General features: G+C 43.9%; 1 protein-coding gene across 1 annotated transcript in view; it reads right to left on the reverse strand.

Moving 5' to 3' along the window:
* Positions 1-27,203, reverse strand: part of malrd1 (MAM and LDL receptor class A domain containing 1) — a 261,497-nt gene that overhangs the window by 136,283 nt on the left and 98,011 nt on the right. The window contains exon 21 of the mRNA XM_078427721.1: positions 13,650-13,895. Coding sequence (XP_078283847.1) covers positions 13,650-13,895 — 246 coding nt within the window. The remainder of the gene's footprint in view (positions 1-13,649; positions 13,896-27,203) is intronic.

A 27,203-nucleotide genomic window follows, 5' to 3' on the forward strand; every position in this document is an offset into this window, starting at 1 on the left:
TAGCCTTAACATGAAGACCACATTAGGGGACCCAAGGGCAATCTCACGATGCTGAATGATGACATGTTCACCCCATTTCGGGGCAATTGAATGCCATTCAGAGCAAGATGTTTTTGTGTGCATGACTCGCCAGTTGCTATGGTGATGAAAGATGATCTGCTGCATTTGATGTTAGGCAACAGTCCAAAACGTTCAAGAACTCAACTTGCAAAGTGGAGCTGATTTGAGGAAAGTGTGCTACATCTCTCTACAGCATCGCCAATATCTCTCCTTTCCCCTGATTCTAGTCTGAAGAAGGGTCTTGACCCGAATGGTCACCCATTCCTTCTCTCCAGAGATGCTGCCTATCCCGCTGAGTAACTCCAGCATTTTATGTCTATCTGTAGACAAGGCCACTGTTTTGTGATCGGACCACCAAGCCGTTGCCTTACTGACCTTTCCATTGCCAGAGTGAGGCCACACACAAACTAAAGGAACAGCACCTCAGATTCTGTTTGGTTAACGGTTTGAACATTGAATTCTCCAATTTTAGGAAACTAATCCACAAACAACTAATCCCTCCCCTTCCAACCCCCCACCCTTTCTTCTTCACCTGGATTCTGTTCATGAAGTCTGCAGACAGTGGACATTGACAAATCCACACCTGACTCCTGAAGTGTGTTTCTGATCTGTCGGACAGGTGTTTGGGGATATTTCTAAACATTAAACATTAAACCTAAACATTATGCACACCCATTTCTTCCTGGCCGTTCCACCTATATTCCTTCCACTGGCTTCACAATTCTTATCTCCGCTATCCTGATCTCTTCATCACACACTTCATCACACACTTTCTGTCTTTTCATCTCTGGTCTTTGTCCAACCATTTGCCAACAAAACCCTCACCTACATCCACCTAACACATTTGCCAGACTTTGTCCCGCTCCCACCTGACTTCCAGCTTTCTCACCCCCACTACAATGAGTCTGCAGAAGGGTCCCAAGCTGAAACATTGCCTATCCGTATTCACTGGAGATGTGTGGCCCATTGAGTTACTTTGAGTCTATTTTGCCTAGAAATAGTCAGACGTCTTAACGTGATGACCAATATCACCTTTGGGTCAATTACAGTCAGAAATGATTTACTCTGCGAAAAATGTGATTTACTCTGGGAAAAAATCAAATTTGCACGAGAAGCACATATAAACCAGTCAGGCTCACAATCGGCTGAGTAATCTCCTTTTGTGTTCTAAATTTCAATGAATCTTTGTTTCCAGTGGTCTGTGGTTAGAGTGACAAGTTGAAAAACAGCGTGATTAAGATTTGTCATCCTCATTCATTTTCTGCACCTCTTCCACTTAGTTCTCCCGGTCATCTCATGGCTCAAAGGATAGTTAGGACACAAGGGGGAGTTCACAATTACTTGGCCCAAAGACAACAATGTCCAACAAACTGAATTTTTACTTTCCTGCAGCTTTCATTCTCAGACCCATTTTGGAGATGGGAATTAGAATTCGAGTTAGGAACTGTTGTTATTGTTGGGAACTGCAGTTGTTTATTTCCACCACTTATACAATGATAATACCTTACACGGTTATAGCTTGCAATCAGCAATAACAGACACTATTCCCTTCCCCCTCCCCCCCCCCCCCCCCCCCACCTATGGTCCATTATAACAAGAGTTTCCTGTACATTTCCCCCTTCATATTTCCACGTGGAATACCAGAAGGCCTTCCAGCTCACAGAGTAATCCTACTCCCCCATTAACCTTCCAGGTAATCTATTCTGCCTACAATTCTCAACAATTCTACCATTCACCCAAAAGAGAGGCAATTTACAATGGCCAATTAATCTGTGCAATTCCACAACTTTGAGATGCGAGAGTGAACTGTGGCACCTGGAGGAAATCCTGATTGACACTGGGAGAATGTGTAAACTCCGCACAGACAGCACGATGGTCAGGATAGAACCTGGATCGCTGGAGTTGAAAGTCAGCAGCCCTACTAGTTGTGTCATTGTGCTGGCCAACAAGTGAATCAGGAATACATTCGGTCAGACATTGCAAGCAGCATTACTTAAGGTGAAGTGATGGGAAATACAATAACTTTGTACCCTTACAGTTACCTTTCACTACAATATGTTCACTCATATTTGATGGATATATTATTTATCTTCTGCCACACATGGAGGAAGCTCCAACAGAAGGCTCCAGGAAGTCGGCAGGGAATCTCTGATGAATGCTCTGGCATGTTAAACTGGGGTAGTACAAACATAAACTAATCATCCTGCACATTCTGCCAAATGTTCCAGCAGGTGTCCAGCAGGGGGAACAGTAACAATCAGGGCCATTTATTGGCAAACATCACTCCAACTTTCCATTAATTTTATATTTTATTAAAGCAGATTTATGGAGTTAAGAGGATTAAAATTTACACTTTCATTGTGTGCCTCTCCCATCGGGCAAAAGGTATAGAAGTGTGAAGTGTGAAGTGTGAAAAAGCACACCTCCAGATTCAGGGACAGTTTCTTCCCAGCTCCTATCAGGCAATTGAATCGTCCAACCACAATTAGAGAGCAGTGCTGAATTACTATCTACCTCATTGGTGACCCTGGGACTATCTTTGATCGGACTTTGCTGACTTTACCTTGTACTAAAAGTTATTCCCTTATCATGTATCTACACACGGTAAATACACTCGGAGGTCACAACTAGGTGTGGTGGTGGTCAGCGAGGTCTTGACATCCCGGGCTTGGATGTGCGGGTTTGGCCTGACTCGGTGTGGAGTTTGGCAGAAATGCCGCGAGGAAAAGCTCAGTGGGTCAGAAAGAGAAACAGAGTTAATGATTCGAGTTGGCGACCGGCCGTCATTCCCAAATCACTTTAAGTCGGACGGTGGAGCATTGTGACTCCTTGTGTAAAGGTCGGAAAGTGGTTTCTAAAGTACAAGTGGGGATCTCTGCAGAGTATGGGAAGGAAATACATCGCGCCCTTGCATTGGGCGGCGATTGCAGTGTGAGCGAGTGTGGCCAGCGCCTGCTCCATGTGTATGGTGGAGCTGGAGACAACAAGGGCAGCTCTCTCGGTGGTTGGTGGCGCCGGATGCACACCATGTTCCTATGGGGACGGCATGGCCCCCTGCTGGCCGGCGCCTCCCTCTCTTGCGAGCCGGGCTCGCCCGCTTCGATCCCGGGCTCCACCGGCATGGTGTGCAGGTTTGCCGGGGAATCTGCCTTAGTCTGTGGGTTCTGGGGAGGGGAAAGGAATCGGGGGGTGCCCAGCGACTTCCCGCCCATCCAACCAACCAACCAAACATGGCCTCCAGGACTGCAGAGTCCGGCCTGGTTTGCCGGCTGCCGTGGGGAATTGAGCCAGATTGTCGATGGGGAACCTACGGTTGGTGTCGGGGAATGGCTCGGTTTCTGACTGTTTTATGTGGTTTGGATGAATTCCCACGGGTTTGGGCAGTTTGAGTGGATTGTGGTCCGCTGCGTGACTTAGAGGCACTGATTTAATGTTGCTCTCTCAGAGGGTGCGGCGTTGAATCAGTGCTTCCGGGTCACGCAGCGGGTTGCAGTCCACTTAGATTGCCTGAACCTGCGGGAATTCGTCTAGTCCACGGGGAATGGTCAGGGACTGGGTCATTCTTTGACGCTGGACGCGGGTTCCCCATTGACAGTCCGGTTTGATTCCTTGCGGCAGCCGGTGGACCAAGACGGACTCTGCTGTCTCGGAGGGCATGTTTGGTTGGTTGGTTGGGTGGGCGGGAAGTCGCCGGGTTTTTTATTCCTTTCCCCTTCCCAGGACTTACAGGCTGGGACAGCGTCCTTGGTAAACCTGCACACAATGCAGGTGGAGTTTGTGGTTGACGCGGGCGAGCCCGGCTCGCGGGAGAGGGAGGCGCCGGACATCGGGTGGAACAGGGTGGGCGGGCTGCCCTGATGGGAACATGGTGTGCAGCCGGCATTGTTGACACTGGGAGAGCTGCCCTTGGTGTCTCCAGTGCCATTGTACGTATGGAGCGGGCGTTGGCTGCACTCGCTCGCACTGCGGTCACCGCCCAATGCAGGGGCGTGATGTGTTTCTTGCCCATACTCTGCAGAAATCCCCGCGGCATTTCTGTTGAATTTTGCACCGAGTTGGCCCAAGCCTGTGCATTTGAACCCTGGATTTTGGGACCTCGCTGATTGTTGCTTCATTTTGTTGTGATTTCTGGGAGCCCCTAACAGAGGTTGCATAGCAACCCGCCTCCCGGCTCAAATGGACGCCATTGGTGGAACGGGGGCACGTGGCCGCCGGCTGGGTGAGGTCACGTGGGCCGTGGGCGGTGACGTCACCTTGTCCCGTATTTAAGGCCTCTTTATAACATATGCTATGGGCCCCGCACTAGCTTAATCCAGCCCTGCACTGAGCAAAGACTGATCAATACATTTAGAAACAAAAATCCACAAATATAATATAGGCATGTGGACTAGAGAGGGTTGTCGGAGAAGTGGGGCTGCTCAGTGAGTAATATGGATATCTACTCACAGAGATACAAGGAACTGCAGACAATCGAATCTTGTGCAAACACACACAGTGTTGTAGGTGCTCAGCGGGTCAGGCAGCATCTGTGGAGGTAATGGACAGACGAGGTTTTGGGTTGCAACCCGCTGGATTCTGACCCAAAGCGTTGCCTGTCTATTCCTTCCACGAATGCTGCCTGACCCACTGAATTCCTCTAGCAAAGTACTCTCAGAGAGAGAGTAATGAAGTAAGTAATATACATTAGTGTTCACCAAGGAAGAAGATACTGATAGAATTTTAACAAAGAAAGACGTACTAAAGTTTCCCGATGGGTTACAATTTGAAAAGAGGGGGTAGTAGAAAGAAATTGGAGTACCGACAGTGAATAAATCACCTGATTCAGATGGAATGCAATCATGGTTGCTGAGGGAAGCAAAGGAGGAAATTTGCAGAGGCCCAGGTTAAAAATGTTCAGATATTTATAGAAGAACAACTTCTCATATGTTGCTTGGGCAGCTTACAGCCCAATGGTATGATTTTGGATTTCTCTAATTTCAGGTAGCCCCGGCATTCCCTCTCTCGTTATCCCTCCCTCACCCAAGTCACGTAAGGTTCTCGTTTTCACCCAACAAACAGCTTACAATGGCCTGTTTCCTTTATCACCGTTACTTTTTTGCATATCTTTCATTCATTGTTCTTTATCTCTCCACATCACAATCTACATCTCTCGTTTCCCTTATCCCTAACCAGTCTGAAGAAGGGTCTCGACTCGAAACGCCACCCATTCCTTCCCTCCAGAGATGCCGCCTATCCTGCTGAGTTACTCCTGCTTTTTGTGTCTATCTTCAAATATTTATGGATTTAGTAGGTGCCTGAGGAACTGAAAAAAATACAGATGTGACAACTGCACATGCTGTGAATCTGAAACAACAAACAAAAATGCTGGAAATACTCAGCAAGTATGGTAGGAATTGCGAAGAGGCAAACCGTAATGTTCCAGGTTGAAAGATTATTGACCTGAAGTATTAGTTCTGTTCCTCTCACCACGAACATGTGCCTGTCTGACATGCTGCGTGTTTCCAGTATTTTCTGCTTTAATGTGAATATTACAGTCTTGGTCATTAAAAGAAGGAGACAACAACTAGTAGCTAGTAACTCCAGCCCAGTCAATTTAACTTGGGTATTGGGGAATATACCCCACTACCCCAAAGGGGTTGGACACGTTAGAGGCAGGAAGCATGTTCCCAATGTTGGGGGAGTCTAGAACCAGGGGCCACGGTTTACGAATAAGGTGTAGGCCATTTAGAATGGGTGGCACGGTAGCGCAGCGGTAGAGTTGCTGCTTTACAGCGAATGCAGCGCCGGAGACTCAGGTTCGATCCTGACTACGGGTGCTGCACTGTAAGGAGTTTGTACGTTCTCCCCGTGACCTGCGTGGGTTTTCTCCGAGATCTTCGGTTTCCTCCCACACTCCAAAGACGTACAGGTATGTAGGTTAATTGGCTGGGTAAATGTAAAAAATTGTCCCTAGTGGGTGTAGGATAGTGTTAATGTACGGGGATCACTGGGCGGCACGGACTTGGAGGGCCGAAAAGGCCTGTTTCCGGCTGTATATATATGATATGATATGATAGAACGGAGATGAGGAAAAACTTTTTCAGTCAGAGAGTTGTAAATCTGTGGAATTCACTGCCTCAGAAAGCAGTGGAGGCCAAACCTCTGAATGCATTCAAGAGAGAGCTAGATTGAGCTCTTAAGGATAGCGGAGTCAGGGGGTACGGGGAGAAGGCAGGAACGGGGTACTGATTGAGAATGATCAGCCATGATCACATTGAACGGTGGTGCTGGCTTGAAGGGCCGAATGGGCTACTCCTGCACCTATTGTCTATTCTCTATTGTCTATTCTGGAAACAATAATCAGAATGAGAAATAACACTCATTTGGACCAGTATGGGTTGATTAGAGGAAGGCAGCATAAGTTTGTAGAGACAGTACAGACCCATTGGGCCAAATAGTTTCCTTCTGTAGTGTAACTATTTTGTGATTCTCCTGAAAGAATACCGTATCTTGCTCTTGCAAAACTATTATCCATTCATTACTTTGTTCCATTTTTCATCATGTAAAGAGCACTTCACTGATCAATAGAAAATCAGTCAGTCATAAAGAACACATTCACTGCCCATTGAGTGATTCTTTTAATTAAGCTTTTGATAACTATGCAGTCCCTGAGAGCCACAGGTAGTAGCAGTCAATCTCACAATCACCATCTGGCATTGAAAATCGATTCATATAAAGGCCGAAATCACAGCCTGAAGCAGAGGCAATGCAGCGCTTTTAATGCACCATGGAATTGATAAGATTTTGTCAAAAGACCAGACACAGAGTAAACCATACACCTAACACAGAGAAAGGCACAGAATAGTAAAACCATTTTGGACCATGGAGGCTCGTCACCCACTGAAATGATCATACAAATTGTTGGCGATATTTTCAGTTAACTTGACTTTAATTAATTTAGGGCCCAGCGCTTTCAGTCACAAAATGCTGGAGTAACTCAGCAGGACAGGCAACATCTCTGGAGAGAAGGCATGGGTAATGTTTTGGGTCGAGACCCTTCTTCAGACCTCACCCATTCCTTCTCTACAGAGATGCTGCCTGTCCCGTTGAGTTACTCCAGCATTTTGTGTATACCTTCGATTTAAACCAGCATCTGCAGTTCTTTCCTACCCACAGTGCAGAAACAGTCTGTTCAGCCCACCGACCTCAAGCAATCCCCACAAACACTAATACTATCTTACACACACGGGACAATTTACATTCGTACCAAGTCAATTAACCTACAAACCTGTACTTCTTTGGAGTGTTGGAGGAAATGGAAGATCTCGGAGAAAACCCACGCAAGTCACAGGGAGAACGTACAAATTCCATACAGACAGTACCCGTAGTCAGGGTCAATCCTGGGTCTCTGGTGCTGCAAGGAGCAACTCTACCACTGTGCCACCGTGCCGCTGGAAGTGTAGTGAGATCACACCTGCATTCTCCAAACCTGCGTGTATGTGCGGGAACGGTGTGTATATTTTTACCAACTGCAATCTCGACAGCTTTCGTGAGATTTGGTCCGTTGTTGGTGATAAATATTATGTACCGGAGCAGTGATTGCTCTCATATGCGAAGTGCTACAAAGGAATGAACCAAGGAACCAAGGACACATGCTCACCTTTGAGTTGGAAGCAACAGAAGCTATCTGGAGCTCATTGCTAAGACAATAAGACACTCTTTCTAGTGACCATTAGAAATCAGTAGGGAGACCTGTAGTGTACAAAATCGTGAGAGAAATAGATCGTTTAAACACAGAGTCTCTTGCCTAGAGTAGGGGAATCGAGGACCAGAGAACATAGGTTTAAGGTGAGAGGGGAAAGATTTAATAAGAACCTGAGGGGTATCTTTTTTACACAAAGGGTGGTGGGTGTATGGAACGAGCTGCCAGAGGAGGCAATTGAGACAGGTACAATCGCAACCTTTAGGAAACATTTGGACAGGAACAAGGATAGAATAGGTTTAGAGGGATATGGGCCAAACGCAGGCAGGTCAAGTCAAGTCAAGTCAATTTTATTTGTATAGCACATTTAAAAACAACCCACGTTGACCAAAGTGCTGTACATCTGATTAGGTTCCAATGGAAAAAAAATGAAACATACAGTAGCATGCAAACAGTTCACAGCGCCTCCTCAATGAGCCTCAAACGCTAGGGAGTAGAAATAGGTTTTGAGCCTGGACTTAAAGGAGTCGATGGAGGGGGCAGTTCTGATGGGGAGAGGGATGCTGTTCCACAGTCTAGGAGCTGCAACCGCAAAAGCGCGGTCACCCCTGAGCTTAAGCCTAGACCGCGGGATAGTGAGTAGCCCCAAGTCGGCCGACCTGAGGGACCTGGAGTTAGAGAGGGGGGTTAGAAGATTTTTGATGTAGGGGGGGAGTGTCCATTTAGGGCTTTATACGTGAATAGGAGGAGCTTGAAGTTGATTCTGTACCGTACAGGGAGCCAGTGGAGAGAGGCCATAATCGGGGTGATGTGGTCCCTTTTACGGGTACCCGTCAGGAGTCTCGCTGCGGCGTTTTGGACCAGTTGCAGGCGGGACAGGGAAGATTGGCTGATCCCAGTGTATAGGGAGTTGCAGTAGTCTAGGCGGGAGGAAATGAAAGCGTGAATGATTTTTTCTGTGTCGTCGAATTGGAGGAAAGGTTTGATTTTAGCTATGGTTCGAAGTTGGAAGAAGCTGGCTTTTACCACAGCGTTGACTTGCTTATCAAATTTTAATGCAGAGTCAAATATCATGCCGAGGTTTTTGACATGCGGTTTGACTAGGCAGGATAGACTTCCAAGACTGCCTGTTATCAATTTGATGGAGTCGGGGGGGGGGGGGCCGAATAGGATGACCTCAGACTTGCTTTCATTTAATTGGAGGAAGTTCTGTGCCATCCAACATTTTATGTCCTCAAGGCAGTGTAAGAGGCTGTTTAAATTTGACTGGTTGTTGGGTTTCAGGGGGAGGTAAAGCTGAGTGTCATCGGCATAGCAGTGGAAAGAAATGCCGTGCCTTTGAATGATTTGGCCAAGGGGGAGCATGTATAGAGAGAAGGGAATGGGGCCTAGGATGGAGCCTTGTGGAACTCCGCAGGAGAGGCTAGCTGGAGCAGAGGAATAACTGCCTATGTTGATGGCGAAACTCCTATCTTTGAGGTACGAAGCGAACCAGCTCAGGGCAGTGCCATCACTGCCAACCGCGTACCGGAGACGGTCAATAAGGATGGTGTGGTCCACTGTATCGAACGCTGCGCTGAGGTCGAGAAGGAGCAGGATTGCACAGTCGCCGGTGTCGATGGCGAGAAGCAGGTCGTTGTGTACCTTCAACAAGGTAGACTCTGTGCTGTGGTGGGCTCTGAAACCTGACTGGAAACTTTCCAGGATGGTGTTTTGGTGCAGGTAGGGCACTAATTGGTTTAGAATTGCCTTTTCAAGGACTTTTGACAGGAATGGCAGTTTGGAAATGGGTCTGTAGTTGCTAGGCAAGGTGGGGTCTAGGTTAGGTTTTTTCAGTAGGGGCGGACCACCGCGTGCTTGAAACTGGTTGGAACAGTGCCAGTGGCCAGAGAACTGTTGATAATAGAGAGGATGCTGGGACCGGCTATTGCAATGACATCCTTCAGAAGGGCAGTGGGGGCAGGATCAAGAGGGCAGGTTGCAGGTTTCATCGCGGAGACAAGCTTTGCAAGGGAGGATAGAGTGACGGGTTGGAAGCAGTCCAATTTAGATGAACAGACTAGTGAGACAGCTAGGTCACGGGTGGGAGGGGAAATGTTCATTCTAATGTTCTCAACTTTGTTGGTGAAAAATTTAGCGAATTCTTCGCACTTAGCAGGGGACCTAACTAAGCTGGTACTAGGGGCGGGACATATGACAGAGGTAATTGTTCTAAATAGGTCCTTGGAGTTATGAGAGTTTTTGGAAATAAGGTCGGAGAAGTATTGTGCTCTAGCAGACTTTACTGCTTCCTGGTATTTGAGAAGATTGTTTCTCAGAATTTCGAAGGAAATTTGAAGCTTGTCACATTTCCACCTCCTTTCTGATTTTCTGCACTCCCTTCTTAGGGCTTTGGTGGAGTCATTGAGCCACGGCCGACCTTTGGGCTTAGGCTTTTTCATTTTAAGGGGAGCGATAGAATCCAGGATGGAAGAGCAAGTGATATTAAATAAAGAGGCGAGATCCCCAGTGCTGAGATGGGGGGAGAGGCCTCAATAGTGCAGATGTTGGGGGCAGCTGTGAGAGCCTCGGAGAATTTACTGGCAGTCAATGAATTTATGTCGCGGGAGTAGCGAACAGGGAGATGAGATTTTGCGGGAGATAAAGGCAGAGATGCGTCAAAAATGATAGCGCTGTGGTCCGATAGACAGGCTTCAGTAGTTTCAATGTTGTTGATTGGGAATTCGGACGATAACACTAGGTCGAGAGTATGGCCTAACTTGTGAGTGGGTCCCGTGGTGTGAAGAGTCAGATTGAAGGACTCAACCAGGTGCATAAATTCACTCACAAGAGGCTTAGTGGGACAGCAAACATGAATATTAAAGTCACCAAGAATCATGATCCGGTCAAATTTGGGCAAAATGCTAGAAATCAGATCAGCAAATTGGGTGATGAAGTCCTTATGCATTTTTGGTGGGCGATACACAAGAACAATTAAGAGGGGATAGGCTAGGCCTACTTTAATTAGTTGCAACTCGAAACTGGAGAAATGATCAGCGTTCAGGAGGCGGCAGTTGAAATGTTTCTTAAACACAGTGGCTAAGCCCCCACCGCATCCGGAGAGCCTAGGCGAGGTGAAGAAGTTACAGTTATCAGGACAGAGTTCCACGAGTGGAGCAAGCTCACCAGGGTTAAGCCAGGATTCTGTGAGCAGTAAGAAGTCCAATCCACGGGTGATGAAGAAGTCGTTGAGGATGAAGGTCTTGTTCTGTAGGGATCTTGCGTTGATCAGGGCCACTTTAGCAGGGACAGCAGGGACAGCAGGTGAGCTTCGGTCTGGTAGCGGCTCCCACGCCAGCGGGCGGAGGTTCAGGGAGACCACGCTGCTGCGCTTCACAGATGGCCTTGCTGGGAGCCCACGGGCCGGCAGTCCAGGGACCGGGATGATCGGTCGAAGAGCGGCATACCTGAGCTCGAGGGAGCGCCGGTGGATGGAGCTGTAAGGTCGACCAGGTCCGACTTCGCAGCGCTGGGCGAGGTAGGCCGCTGTTGGATGAGCGCGGGCGAGGTTTTTTAAATTTTTGAATGTTACCGCGCGTTTACCCCGCCTCCTAGCGCGGTGCGTGCGGCGGTGGATGTAAGGCTGGGCCCGCACATCTACCGGGAGTTGATCGAGGAGCGATCGCTGGAAGAAACTTTGTCCGGGACCTGGACTGAAGAAGTCGACGACGGAGGGTCGGATCAACAGGAGGGTTCGGCGGTCGTAAACCAAAGTGGCTCGAAGAACACTACGATCTCCAGGTGAGCGACGACAGGCAGCCAAACACAACGGCGCGGCCATCTTAAGATGGGACAAGGTGGGACAAGTGTAGATGGGACACGTTGGTTGTTGTGGGCAAGTCGGGCCGAAGGGCCTGTTTCCATGCTGTATGACTCTATGGCTTCAGCAAATCCATAGAGTTCCCCGATATCAATGTGATTCAAGAAAAAATGGAGAAGCAGAAATCATAACTCTGCTTCACTGAATGATCAATTATAGGGACAAGTTGCCAAAGCCTTAATTGGAGCCTTCGGCTGCCAGGCTGTTTTTGGCAAATGATAGTAAATTTACATGGAGAAAAATGATCAAACTGACTGCAGCCTAAAAGCAAATTGCGTTAAATAGATCATTTTTTTTAAAAAGCTGGTATTCCTAGTACTCAATGTAAAGCCCATTGCTGCATTCAGCAGCAAGTTACTGAAGCCTATCCCTTGTGCTGTGCTGGTGGGCACTCGGTTTTCATAAAGAATTAGAATAGTAGTCGCTTGCTTTTACATTGAACGCACAATCTACTCTCTTCTGTACTCAGAGTTGATCACATTTGCTCAAGAAGCCTCTTCAAAGCATTTAAAATCAAATGTTTGGAAGGAACTTTTCAATCAACATTTTTGCTTTGTTTGTCAGCTGCAAAATATTTGCCCCCTCTCTGCACAGAAAACACTGCTTACCAAAGTTCAGATGTCTTGTACATAACCCAGAATTAGTAAACATCAAATTATGACAGGATTAATGACAGAGATTAACCGGCTATATCCTAAACTAAGTACAGCTAAGTACAACTTTGCAACAGTGTTCTGTGGCCACTTGTAAGACAAGACCATGGAGAAACATCATTCTGTAGTTTAAGCAGCCAAGGTCTGGGTGTTCAAACATCATTTAATGTCAATAACATTTACTAACTTGCATCTGAGACAAAGCATCTGTTTTGCATTGGTAGTAAATGCTCCAGCACATCCTAATTATCACATAGAAAGATTTTTTTTTTAAACTGTTTATATCTCTCATAATAACTACATACAAGCTTTAATTGCATTCAAAATAACATCTGCAAAACGCTGTAATATCCTGTTGCTAGCTGTCCATTTGTTAGCATTTATGGCAGAGGTGAAGGAGACATAAAGCCATTGATAGAATTTAGTGGGCTGAGCAGCATCTATGGAGGGAATTTAGGCAAATTTAGTGGTTGAGCAGCATCTGTGGAGGGAAGTGGACAGTCAACATTTCAGGCTGAGACCCTTAATCTGGGCTGGAAAAATCATACCTAGGTGTGATTCCCGAAGATATCCTTACGTTTGGTCCTTAACTGGCCTCGTCCATCACCAAATATCAAATTGCAACTAACTTTATAGGGTATAGTTACGTGATTTTGATTTTTTAATTGTCAAGATCCGATATCACAGGGTGTACATACTTAAATATTCAAAGGAACATTGTCATGATTGTGCCAAATAAAGACAAAGGTAATGGCGGCACGGTGGCGCAGCGGTAGAGTTGCTGCCTTACAGCGCCAAAGACCCGGGTTCGATTCTGACTCCAGGTGCTGTCTGTATGGAGTTAGTACCTTCTCCCCGTAACCTGCGTGGGTTTTCTCCGGGAGCTCCTGATTCCTCCCACACTCCAAAGATGTACGGGTTTGTGGGTTAATTGGCTTGGTAAAAGTTATCCCGTGTGTGTGTAGGATAGTGTTAATGTGCATGGATCACTGGTCGACACAGACTTGGTGGGCCAAAGGGCCTGTTTTCAAGGGCCTATTTAAACTAAACTAAACTGAACAACCAACACCGGTTGTTAATGCTAAATGCTCTATATTGTCACTGGCATGCTGTATTCTGTATTCAAAATTAATTCCATTGACTACAATTGATTTCAGTGCAATTAATTCTGGAGACAGGAGTACAATGCAATGGCATAACTATATATTGTACACTGAGTTGCCAAATGGGGATGAATTTCTCATCAAAAAAGATTTTGGTATAAATTGCGTTATAACATCAAACATTTGTCAAATAAACACAAAATATTTGCCAATCATACTGACTAATATCACAGTTCACATATTTCATTCATTCCTATAATATATGTATTATAGTTATGAAGCTATTGATTTACCATTTTCATTTCCGAGGCTCCGATCGTTGGCAGGCCGTTGACTTTTAAATGAACCGCGACCCAAAATCCAGTCAAAGTTATCTGCCAGGGAATTTTTCCAGCCACATTGTCCATGCTCAAAAGTGCAGGATGTCCCGCAGTCTTTCTCATCTGTGTTATCACCACAGTCATCCAGAAAATCACAACTCTGCTCTGCGTGGTAACATTTTCCATTCTGGCATCCCAAATAATTGGGCGGGCAGAATCCTGCAAAAAGAAGCATACCAATGAATAATTTAAATGGGTCACACAGGGATCACTGTAGCGGGTGTTATACTTGGCTTGTGGAGCATTCAGTGGAGGTTAGTCCACTGATCATTTATTTTTTTTGCCTTTCCTCTACTCAAAGCTGTCACTAGAGGGGACTCTCTGAAGGGAAGTTCTTATTTGCAGCATTATCTTTAAAATTTGTTGTCACAGAATTTTCTTCATTGTGTTAGTTGCTATTTAAAAATGTAAAATCTTATGTATTTGCCTTAAAATGGACAGCAATAGCAATAAGCTCTTCTTGTTAGCCACATCCACCTTATAGGTATCCGTTAAAGTTGTCTGATCTTCCACTCTACCACTCTATGAATAAGTTGGGTGAGCTGAGGTTCTGTTTGAAGCTCTTAATACCTTCAGTTAACATTGCCAGCCACTGTAATTATGGATTAAAACCAAATTAACCTGATCCATCCCTCAAGGAAAGTGCCAACAATTTCCAGCAGGCATCAATAATTACTGATCACATGTAAGGCTCTCGATTGTCTAATGTTTTTAGCCTTGACCAATCTGGATTAATCTGTTGGCATCCAGGCTGAAATGAATGAACACAACTTATATTGTGTATAAAATTTGCAAATCTTTTCATGTGTTATGTACCCCTAGAAAGTAGTTTTTAGGATTCCATTGAAGTTTCTTCACCTGAAGTTTGAAGGGGAGAGGAGAACTCATAGCTTCTTGCACAATCAGTCATCATGGATTCCCATGGTAGTTGTTCCACAGGGATCTGTGCTGGACCTCAGGTGTTTGTGATATGTATAAATATCTTGGACGTAAATTTGCAGATGATACCAAGATTGCCTAGGTCGTGGACTGCAAAGAAGGATGTCAAGGCATACAGCGGGATAAAGATTAGCTATAGAAATGGGCAGAGAAATGGCAGATGGAGTTTAATCCAAGCAAGTGTGAGGTGTTCCACTTTGGGTGGTCAAATGTATGCAGCAAATATACAATGAATGGCATGAACTCTTAGCAGCATTGAAGTACAGAGGAATCGTGGGGTCCAAATTCATAACTCCCTGAAAGTGGCAACACGAGTAGATAGAGTGGTGAAGAAGCCATATGGAATGCTTGCTTTCATAGGTTGGGGCATAGAGTATAAGAGTGAGGAAGTCACGGTGTAGTTTGATAGGACTTTGGTTAGGCAACAATTAGAATGTTGCATGCAGTTCTGGTCACCACGTTACGTGAAGTATGTGGAGGATTTGGAAAGGATGGAGAGGAGATTTCCCAGATTATCCTGGGTTATGGGGTATTAACTACAGGGAGAGTTTGGATACACAGATTGTTTTCTTTGGAACACTGGAGGTTGCAGGGAGACCTGAGAGAAATAGAAAAAATGATCAGAAGCCTAGATAAGGTAGACAGTCAGAACCATTCCCCTAGGATGGAAAGATCATATGCTAGAGGGCACAGCTTTAATGTGAGAGAGGCAAAGTTTAAAGGATATGTCAGAAAACAACTGCAGATGTTGGTACAAATCGAAGGTATTTATTCACAAAATGCTGGAGTAACTCAGCAGGTCAGGCAGCATCTCAGGAGAGAAGGAATGGGTGACGTTTTGGGTCGAGACCCTTCTTCAGACTGAAGAAGGGTCTCGAGAAGTTCTTCAGTCTGAAGAAGGGTCTCGACTCGAAACGTCACCCATTCCTTCTATCCTGAGATGCTGCCTGACCGGCTGAGTCACTCCAGCATTTTGTGAATAAATAAGTTTAAAGGATATGTGCGGGGCAATCTTTTTACTGAATGGGTGGTGAGTGCCTGGAGCGTGCCGCAAGGTTTGTGGTTGAGGCAGTTAAGGTAGTGGCATTTAAGAGGCTTTTGGACAGGCATATGGATATGCAGGGAATGGAGGTATACGGATTAAGTGCAGGTAGATAAGAGATATTCTTGGATTCATATTCAGCATGGATTTTGTGGGTTGAAGAGCCTGATCTTGTGCTGTACTGTTCTATTCATATACATTTTAATCACACTCACTTGAGATGTCAAGAGTTAAGAGTGTTTAATTACATATCTGCCTACAATGGAACAACTAAATTCTTATTTGCTGTAGCATAACTGGCCTGTAAACACAGTACTCATAGATAACATATAATAAACAAAAATACCAATAACTTAATAACCGCAATACTCGTGCACAAAAGCCCAAAGTCGTTAGCGCTTGGATGGATGAAATAAAAGCATTTTTTTCCTAGATTTAAGCTTTCAACCTGCAGAAGTGAAACCTTGAAATCTCTCAATGCCTCAAGGCATCTTTATGTTCCTGAAAATCCCCACAAATCCTCAGTTACACAGATGTATTAGTTGAAATTCCCAGCACTAGATCGAATGTCAGGCTCCTTGATAATACTTCTCTTCCTTCAGCAATTGCTAAGGTTGTTTCCCTCAAGGTTATGTACAGTTTAAAATGAAAATTAAAGATCATTTCTGAACATTCTTGAATATTTCAATGTATGGAACTGTTCAAAGACATTTTTTTCATCATCAGTAGCCGACTAATTACAGGAAAGTATTTGGCTTTTCCATTTTCCACTTCCTCTTTGGATTTATGTATCAGTGGATATGTATTAAAAAAAAACAGGCATATCTGATCTTTGATGCAAAACTTTATTAAAAAGTTAGTCTGGCATTATTTTGCCATTTCTGCGTTTACATGTAGAAAGAGATTTACAGGGAAATTGAGGAGACAAAATTAGTCCATAGAATGTAGACACAAAATGCTGGAATAACTCAACGGGACAGGCAGCATTTCTGGAGAGAAGGAATGGGTGACATTTCGGTTCGAGACCCTAGTCTGAAGAGGGGTCTTGACCCGAAACATCACCCATTCCTTCTCTCCAGAGATGCTGCCTGTCCTGCTGAGTTACTCCAGCATTTTGTGTCTACCTTCAATTTAAACCAGCATCTGCAGTTCTTTCTTACACATTTAGTCCATAGATTATTTGAAATGGAGGATGAAGATATTAACTGTAACTTAATGTTGGGGAAGATAGCACCAACCTGGGTAACATTGTGGCAGGGCAGGCGATGCTGCCTCCTCTCAACTCTAGGGACACAGGTTCAATGGACAATAGACAATAGGTGCAGGAGTAGGCCATTTGGCTCTTCGAGCCAGCACCTCCATTCAATGTGATCATGGCTGATCATTCTCAATCAGTACCCCGTTCCTGCCTTCTCCCCATACCCCCTGACTCAGCTATCCTTAAGAACTCTATCTAGCTCTCTCTTGAATGCATTCAGAGAATTGGCCTCCACTGCCTTCTGAGGCAGAGAATTCCACAGATTCACAATTCTCTGACCGAAAAAGTTTTTCCTCATTTCCGTTCTAAGTGGCCTACCCCTTATTCTTAAACTGTGGCCCCTTGTTCTGGACTCCCCCAAAATTGGGAACATGTTTCCCGCCTCTAACTTGTCCAACCCCTTAATAATCTTATACGTTTCGATATCCTTCTCATCCTTCTAAATTCCAGTGTATACAAGCCTAGTCGCTTCAGTCTTTCAATCTCCTATCACCCGAACTGTTTGCATGGAATCGCATATTTGATCTCTTTAAAGTCATAAGAAGATATGAAGGGTTTTACAAAAAACCTCTGTAATTTTCTTGACCACATCTGCATGACTGGTCTCTGAGTGGTTTTCTGACATTGTCCAGTATCCTACTCTTATAATTTAAGTATGAGCCCAAGATTTTTGCATAAACTTAGAGTTGTTTTTAATTATTAAAAATAGTATATATAAAAAATGCTCCTAGAAAATTGGCAACCGATTCCTCTATGAATTTGGATTCAATGGCTATGTTGGTAGTTTAGATTGTCTTAAGTTTAATTGTCTATTCGAACTCCCCCATTTGGGAGTTGTGTTTTGATATATATTCCAATGTTGATTTTAAATGTATATACCTGAATAAGTCAAGATGTTCTTCGGATGTTCCATAGAAAGCATTTTATCAAGATTGGTTTGGGAAAAGCTCCATACGTGACCGCAAGAAATTGCAGCGAATTGTGGACACAACCCAGACCATCACACAAACCAACCTCCCTTCCATTGATTCCATTTATATCTCACGCTGCCTCAGCAACGCCAGCAGCATAATCAAGGACAAGTCGCACCCTGGCCACTCCCTCTTCTCCCCTCTCCCACTGTGCAAAAGGTACAGAAGTGTGAAAACGCACACCTCTAGATTCAGGAACGATTTCTTCCCAGCTGTTATCAGGCAACTGAATCATCCTACCACAACTGGAGAGCAGCCTTGAACTACTATCTACCTCATTGGTGACCCTCAGACTATCTTTGCACTAATCCTGCACTAAACATTATTCTCTTATCATGTATCTATATACTGTAAATGGCCCGATTGTAATCATGTATTGTCTTTCCTCTGACTGGTTAACACGCAACAAAAGCTTTTCACTGTACCTCGGTACACGTGACAATAAACTAAACTGAACGGTACATCTAAATAGAATCTCCCATCTTCTATGCCTTACAAGCGTTAAAGCTGTTGTGTGACCACTTTCCCTGGATAACCTTAAATGATTGTGCCAAACACAATCAATACTTTCATCAGAACATTTTACTGTTGTACTATTTCATTTTACTTTAGGTTAACAAATCATCTTGAACTAATAAAATCTGTAAATGTCCCTTCTCTCTTATTCCCAACCATGGATCAATAATTATTCAACTCTTCCTTAGAATCTTTGTTATGAGGAATAAGAATTCAATAGTGAGAAGGGAATTTGGATTTCTTTTTTTCACCTTTTAGTCTGATAGTCTTATAGTTGTGAACAACAAGGACACAATTCACAATGAAGTATGTCTTACCAACATGTTTTTTACAAAAAGTCACTTGTCAACAGAATAAAATGTTGAGCAAAATACAAAGTGTTGTAGGAACTCAGCAGGTCAGGCAGCACCTGTGGAGGAAATGAATGGGCGATGGTTTGGGGTCAGGACCCTTCTTCTGAAGAAAGTCTGAAAAATCCCGACTTGAAATGTCACCTGCCATTTCCTCCGCAGATGCTGCCTGAAACCTTAATTTGATCCAACACTTTGTGCTTTGCCCCAGATTCCATTATTTGCAATTCTTTGCCTGTGCTGAATTAATGTTGCTATTTGGCTAAGAACTGCAAATGGATTAATCTTGGGCAGCATGGATGAGTTGGGACAAAGGACTCTATAAATATCTAAACTTTATCATCCATAGCCTAACCAATTCCAGCTTCCAGTTGATTTTTATTTATTAAGAATTAATTGGACCTGATGTTAAAGCAAGTCAGAGACGAAACTATTGAAAGGTCAGACTTAAATGTCTTCATGTCATAAATACTGCAACTGAAAGAAATATGTCTCTATCCAACAATGACTATTGAAAATTTCAATCCAATTTACCCTTTATGTTTTGGATTCCATGAATTTAAATGATATTTTAAATTCTCCAAAGACAAGTTTGCATTATCCCAATTTCTACAATTCTAAAACTCCCCAAAGACTTGCAACCATTCAGAATACAATGGTTCAGGAGTACTATGGTTAAACTTTAGTCGTTTTGCTGATTTTGGAATTTATTAAGCTGAATATTCTTATGGCATAACTAAATCATATTAAAATTAATTTATTTGAAGGGTTTTAATTTCCCATAGGTTTAATCCCAATGAACATCCCTCAAAACGTTAATGATATCTATTCTCCTTTACCACCATTGTGTAATTTTACCACCAAAGTTATGGCCGACAAAAAGTAATCACTCAGATTTCATCCCAGGGATTTATAATCACATCTATCATATTAAGCATATTAAAAGTCGTGTTCAAATATGCTTCCTGATATGTAACATTTTATAATATCGTTCTTGTTGAGATGCTCAAAGGGAAACAATGACACTTATTGGCCCAAGGTAGCTGAGATTCCTTTGCTGCATTGTTAATTTTGCCTGCAAACCATTCACTCATCCCTTTTATATTTTGATGCTTTCCTCTTCCATTTTCATTCCTGCCAACTAAATCCTCTGCCTTTTCATGACCTAGGCCTTGTTCCCACATTTAAAGGTGCAAGGACCACAATGGCGCTGCGGTAGAGTTGCTGCCTTACGGCGCCAGAGACCCAGGTTCAATGCTGACCACAGGTGCTGTCTGTACGGACTTTGTACGTTCTTCCTGTGACCATGTGGGTGAACGTCCTTGGAATGTTCAATTTTTTCTCCGCTCACCTTAATTCTCTGCTTTCCGTTTATAGACTCTCCCGCTATGAGGAAAAGAACTGTGGCTCTTCCCCTCATGATTTTATAAACCTCTATAAGTTTACTCCTCAGCCCCCTGTGCTCCTTGGAAAGAAGACCCAGCCTGTCCAGTCACTCTTTTGAACTCAACCACACCAGGACGATACACATACAGATACACATAAATCTTTTTGCACCCTTTCCAGTTTATTGACATCCTTTATATAGCAGGAGGACCAGACTGTACTCAGTGCTCCAAATGTGGCCTTACCAATGTCTTAAACAGCTGTAACATGACATCCCAATTCCTGTACTGTAAACCCAGAACAATAAAGGCAAGCATATCAAACGCCTCTTTCACTACTCTGTCATACCAAAATGCAACACCTCACATTTTTTTAATTAAACTTCTTGGCCCATTGGCTCAGTTGATCAAGATTTCTCTGTAATCTTGGATGAGCTATTTCACTATGCCACCAATTTTTGTGTCATCCGTAAACTTGCTAACCATGCCACCTCCATTCACATCCAAATTGTTAATATAAATATAAATTGTCAATATTAATAACCATATAACCATATAACCATATAACAATTACAGCACGGAAACAGGCCCGTTCGGCCCTACCAGTCCACGCCGACCACTTTCTCTGACCTAGTCTCATCTACCTGCTCTCAGACCATAACCCTCCAATCCCCTCCCATCCATATACCTATCCAATTTACTCTTAAATAATAAAATCGAGCCTGCCTTCACCACTTCCACCGGAAGCTCATTCCATACAGCCACCACCCTCTGAGTAAAGAAGTTACCCTTCATGTTACCCCTAAACCTTTGTCCCTTAATTCTGAAGTTATGTCCCCTTGTTGGAATCTTCCCCACTCTCAAAGGAAAAAGCCTACCCACGTCAACTCTGTCCGTCCCTCTCAAAATTTTAAAAACCTCTATCAAGTCCCCCCTTAACCTTCTACGCTCCAAAGAATAAAGACCCAACCTGTTCAACCTCTCTCTGTAGCTTAAGTGTTGAAATCCAGGCAACATTCTAGTAAATCTCCTCTGTACCCTCTCCATTTTGTCGACATCCTTCCTATAATTTGGCGACCGGAACTGCACGCCATACTCCAGATTCGGCCTCACCAATGCCCTGTACAATTTTAACATTACATCCCAACTTCTATATTCGATGCTCTGATTTATAAAGGCAAGCATACCAAACGCCTTCTTCACCACCCTATCCACATGACATTCCAACTTCAGGGAACAATGCACAGTTATTCCCAGATCCCTCTGTTCCACTGCATTCCTCAATTCGCTACCATTTGCCCTGTACGTCCTATTTTGATTTGTCCTACCAAAATGCAGCACCTCACACTTATCAGCATTAAACTCCATCTGCCATCTTTCAGCCCACCCTTCCAAAAGGCCCAAGTCTCTCTGTAGACTTTGAAAATCTACTTCAATATTAACTACACCACCTATCTTAGTATCATCTGCATACTTACTAATCCAATAACGAATAACAGTGGACCCTGCACTGATCCCTTTAGCACACCACTTGTTCAAGGCCTCCAGTCTGAAAAACAAATCTCTACCGCCACCCTCTATCTCATACCTTCAAGCCCACTTTGTGTCTAATTGGCTAGCTCGCCCTGTATCAAATGTCTCCTAAGTTACCAAACAAATCCACCATGTGATACCTTGTTAAAGGACTTGCTAAAGTCCATGTTTTTGGTCACCAAATAACGCAATCAAATTTGTGAGATACATTTTCCATGCACAAATTGCCAAATATTCATAATCAGTCCTTGCCTTTCTAAATGTATGTATTTCCTCTCCCTCAATTTACTTTCCAATAACTTACCCATCACTGTTGATAGACTTGCAGAGTATTCCACAGAATGGGAGAGGAGGTGCTTGATGAGATGGTAGGTGGTTAATTTATGGGGTTGTGCGTTGCTTCCATTTAAGCTTGCTTCTGGGTGCTCCTGACCATTGACTTTTGTTGTGAATTAAGTGGACCTGCCATTAATTGGGTAACAGAGGTCATGTATTCTGTGCCAGGTGGTCATCTTCCTTATGTATAGAAATGTACAAATAGGAGGAGGATATTTAGCTCCTCAAGTCTGTCCCACCAAATAATGTGATCATTGCTGATCTGCAATTTAACTTCATAAACCTAGATTTTCATCATATTGTTTAAGGCCCTTTGGTAAGCAAAAACCTCACAGTCTTAGATTTTGCAATGTGGATTAACATCAGTTGTCTTTTGTAGAAGAGAGTTCCAAACTCTTGAAAGGTCTGACATAAGTTTTGGACTATATCTTTATGTCATGGATAGCCACAACCAGTAAAAACACCAGTAGAAACATGATAGCCAAAATGTTTTAGATTCCCGGAATTGAAATTATGTTTTACATCTCCAAATACAAGCTCAAATCATCCCAACTCATGCGACCCAAAAATCTGGCAGAGATCCTGGGAGCTAAATCGCAGATGATGAGTAGGAAAAATATGGGAGGTCCAGTAGCTCATTGATAATCCATGGCCATATCTGGGTTTACTCAATGCTTAAGCTCCCACTCCACTGAAAGCCAGATCAACTTCTCAACGACAGAGAGGCAGTCACTGTTTGCCAGAAGGCATATTTTGATGACCTCCTCAACCACTACTTCATCCTTGCTGTAAGTGCCCTTAAATACATCCCATAGCTACGTAACACTATCCATGTATTCTTAAGCTCCAGGTCTTTTTTTCCCCATGACACCAGAGGAAGATTCTCATCCTTAAACACTTCTCTAGGCAGAACAGAAACACATTGCATTTTAAATTTAAAACTTTGGCTCTTTGTTAACCTCATTATATTCAAATCTGACCTGCTGTAAAACCATCAACATTTCAATTTGCCTTTAGCAATGAAATTCAATGTGAATTCATCATTTGTAATTTTATAAGAACAGAAAAGACGTCAGATTTTTATTATTTAATGAATCTTTTTATTTGATTATGAAAAGGGAAGAGTCCTCAGAACAGTACGAAGCACTGATAGGTAGTGTAGAGCTTTGGGAAATTGTACATTGTTCTATAATTTATTCACTTTATTGCAGAGGGCAGAAATCTTGCCCTTAAAGCTATTTAAGCCATTTTGCCGCAATTGCAAGTCTTACTCGTCCAGTTGTTCTTCAATTAAGTCTTAATTTTATGCACAATGCAGCTGGATCGTACCTCAGTATGAAGCAAGTTTCAAATCTATGGGAATGTATATTGACAGCAAAAATTCTTTGTACTACTGTATATGACAAGAGTTTCATAGCATGGCATTATTGGGACTATATTGGACAGTCTCTGAAAACAGGATTGAGGATTTTGTGCGTGTGGAAATTGTTGCAGGAAGCACGGTAAAGTCATGCAGCTCACTTTAATGATTCCAGCCTCTGGCCAGCCCCATTTGAGCAGTTAACCACTTAGGTACCTTGGCAGAGTTTATTTTATTTTATTTTAGTTTGGTAATACAGCGCAGGAACAGGCCCTTCAGCCCACCAAGTCCAGGCTGACCAGTGGTCAACGCACACTAACACTATCCTTCACAAACCAGGGACAATTTACAATTTTACCAAGTCAATTAGCCTACGAACCTTTACGTTTTTGGAGTGTGGGGAGAAAACTGGAGCACACGGGGAAACCCCACGCAGGGCACGGGGAGAACGTACAAACTCCTTACAGACAGCACCTGTAGTCAGAATCGAACCTGGGTCTCTGGTACTGTAAGGCAGCAACTCGACCTCTGCGCCACAGTGCTAAGGATCCAATTCAATGAGTTGTAGTTTGCCTGCACCACTTGAAAAGGTGATTTTGAAATGCCGTGAACTCACAGCACCCAGCAGAGAACAGGTAGAAAAGGGAGACTGCAAGAGAGCCTTAGGATTAGACTGTAGGGTCCCAACCAGAAATGCTGCCTGTCCATTCCCCTCCACAGATGCTGCTTGACTCACTGATTTCCTCCAGCTGTTTATTTTTTATTCATGCTTCACAGTTATCTGTTTTTGTCCAGGAGGCCCTGTTGAAGGAGCTAAAGAGGCGAGGAGATATATAGAAGCAGAAGGGACCAGGTGGCCCTTTGGATATGCTCGTAGAACAGAGTGCCTCCCATGTAGGTAATTGCGGGGCATCAAAACCTGAAGATTTTCAACCATTTTATTTAATATGTGGGGATTAGGTCAATGACGGCATCTTCAAATGCGATAATCCACCAATGACAATATCAGCCTCACTACCTGTTCAACCCACCAAAGGCTATGCAGCACAATGTCTCGCCAAGCTGCTAACAATCTCCATCAATTAGTACTCGCACCAAACATTCATAAGCTTTCCATAGCCTAATGCACTTCTGCAAAAGTCACAACAAAATCGCGCAGTTTGCACATACGGCCAATTGTTCGGCTATAACAGCCGTATCACCCAAACATTGTACATAACATCAAGTACATACAATTATGAGAGGGTATTATTATTATTAGATTGGGTAGTGAGTGTCAGAATCTTTCTCCCAGAGTGGAACTATCAAGATGTAGAGGGTATAGGGCCCTTGCAGGCGACGCCATGACGCCTGACCGTACTGTTGCCACGCAACGCCTTCTGGAGCACAAGCGGTGTTCTGGAGGCAAGCACTTACAATGGCTGCCAGTGCAGCGGGACCGTCTTCAGTCCCAGCAGCCGTTGAGTTGTCACAGTTTTTTGCCAGAATATTGCCAGAGACTCTGAAGCCAAAATCGCCACTCAACTTGCAACACCTCAGTCCCAACCAAAAATCTTTATGAATGGCACCACATAATTACAGTGCTTAATCACATCAGGCTGCTTAACTTCATCCCAATAAATTTAGTACAGCTGTAAATCTCACGCTACATACCACAACATGCCTACACTGCCTGTTGAACCATGTCAATCTCACCACCCCAGTATAATCCACAACACTTCCTCATTCTTGTAGAAGACAAGTTTCTGCAATTAGAGGTAGCAAGAACTAATGAAAATGGGAGAGACTTTCCTGCAGGGCCTGACCCCCATGGAGGATACAATGTTGGTCTTTGTCAGTGAGACATTAGTCAGGGCTGGAAGAACTTTTGAATTGCCAAGGCATAAAAGACCATAAATTAAGTACTGTACATGAGATTAATATAGCGAGGTTGTTGATGATAGGCTGGACATGATGGACCAAAGGGCCTGTTTGATGCTGTATTCCTCTATGATTCTATAAAATGCTACTTGACTGCTGAGTGATCTCACTCTTCTTTATTTTTTGTTTCAAATTCTGTTTTTCTTCTTTTTCCTTTTGGAAATAAAGGCCAAAACACCGTTTGACATGCAGCATTTTAATTTTCTATGTTTTATGCATCAGCATTCTTGTAACTCTTTACAGTGATAATTAGCAGAATGTTGACATTTTTCTAAATAAATCTGTTTTTGTTTTAATTCTCCATACCAAAGTAAATAATTCATCTCATAGCTGAAAATAGACAGGATATATCCCTCAATATTTCTCTCCATGTGAAGCAGACCTTTTTTTATGCCATTTTCCTATTTTGTTTCCACCTTTCTGGAAATGACTTATGGAATATGGTTCTCTGTGCTCTGGTTCTGAGTTCTGGCTCTGAGCTCTGAGCTCTGGTATTTTCTCCATAACCCCCAGCAACTTACATAGAAAAACATAGAAAATAGGTGCAGGAGTAGGCCATTCGGCCCTTCGAGCCTGCACCGCCATTCAATATGATCATGGCTGATCATCCAGCTCAGTAGCCTGTACCTGCCTTCTCTCCATACCCCCTGATCCCTTTAGCAAAAAGGGCCACATCTAACTCCCTCTTAAATATAGCCAATGAACTGGCCTCAACTACCTTCTGTGGCAGAGAATTCCACAGACTCACCACTCTCTGTGTGAAGAAATGTTTTCTCATCTCGGTCCTAAAAGACTTCCCCCTTATCCTTAAGCTGTGACCCCTGGTTCTGAACTCCCCCAACATCGGGAACAATCTTCCCGCATCTAGCCTCTCCAACCCCTTAAGAATTTTATATGTTTCTATAAGATCCTCCCTCAGTCTTCTAAATTCCAGCGAGTACAAGCCCAGTCTATCCAGTCTTTCCTCATATGAAAGTCCCTCCATCCCAGGGATCAATCTGGTGAACCTTCTCTGTACTCCCTCTAAGGCAAGAACGTCTTTCCTCAGGTTAGGAGACCAAAACTGCACACAATACTCCAGGTGCGGTCTCACCAAGGCCCTGTACAACTGCAGCAGAACCTCCCTGCTCCTAAACTCAAATCCTCTTGCTATGAATGCCAACATACCATTCGCTTTCTTCACTGCCTGCTGCACCTGCACACTTGCTTTCAATGACTGGTGCACCACGACACCCAGGTCACGTTGCATCTCCCCTTCTCCCAATCGGTCACCATTCAGGTAATACTCTGCTTTCCTGTTCTTGCCGCCAAAGTGGATAACCTCACATTTATCCACATTATATTGCATCTGCCATGCATTTGCCCACTCGCCTAATCTATCCATGTCACTCTGCAGCCTCCTAGCATCCTCCTCGCAGCTAACACTGCCACCCAGCTTCGTGTCATCCGCAAACTTAGAGATGTTGCATTCAATTCCCGCGTCCAAATCATTAATATACACTGTAAATAACTGGGGTCCCAGCACTGAGCCTTGCGGTACTCCACTAGTCACTGCCTGCCATTCCGAAAAGGACCCGTTTATTCCTACTCTTTGCTTCCTGTCCGCCAACCAATTTTCTATCCACCTCAACACTGAACCCTCAATATCGTGTGCTTTAAGTTTGTACACCAATCTCCTATGTGGGACCTTGTCGAAGGCCTTCTGAAAGTCCAGATATAACACATCGACTGGTTCTCCCTTATCCACTCTACTAGTTACATCCTCGAAAAATTCTATAAGATTCGTCAGACATGATTTGCCTTTGGTAAATCCATGCTGACTTTGTCCGATGATTTCACCACTTTCCAAATGTGATG

This window comes from Rhinoraja longicauda, chromosome 2 (genome assembly GCF_053455715.1).
Source record: "Rhinoraja longicauda isolate Sanriku21f chromosome 2, sRhiLon1.1, whole genome shotgun sequence".
In the NCBI taxonomy this organism is placed as follows: domain Eukaryota; kingdom Metazoa; phylum Chordata; class Chondrichthyes; order Rajiformes; family Arhynchobatidae; genus Rhinoraja; species Rhinoraja longicauda.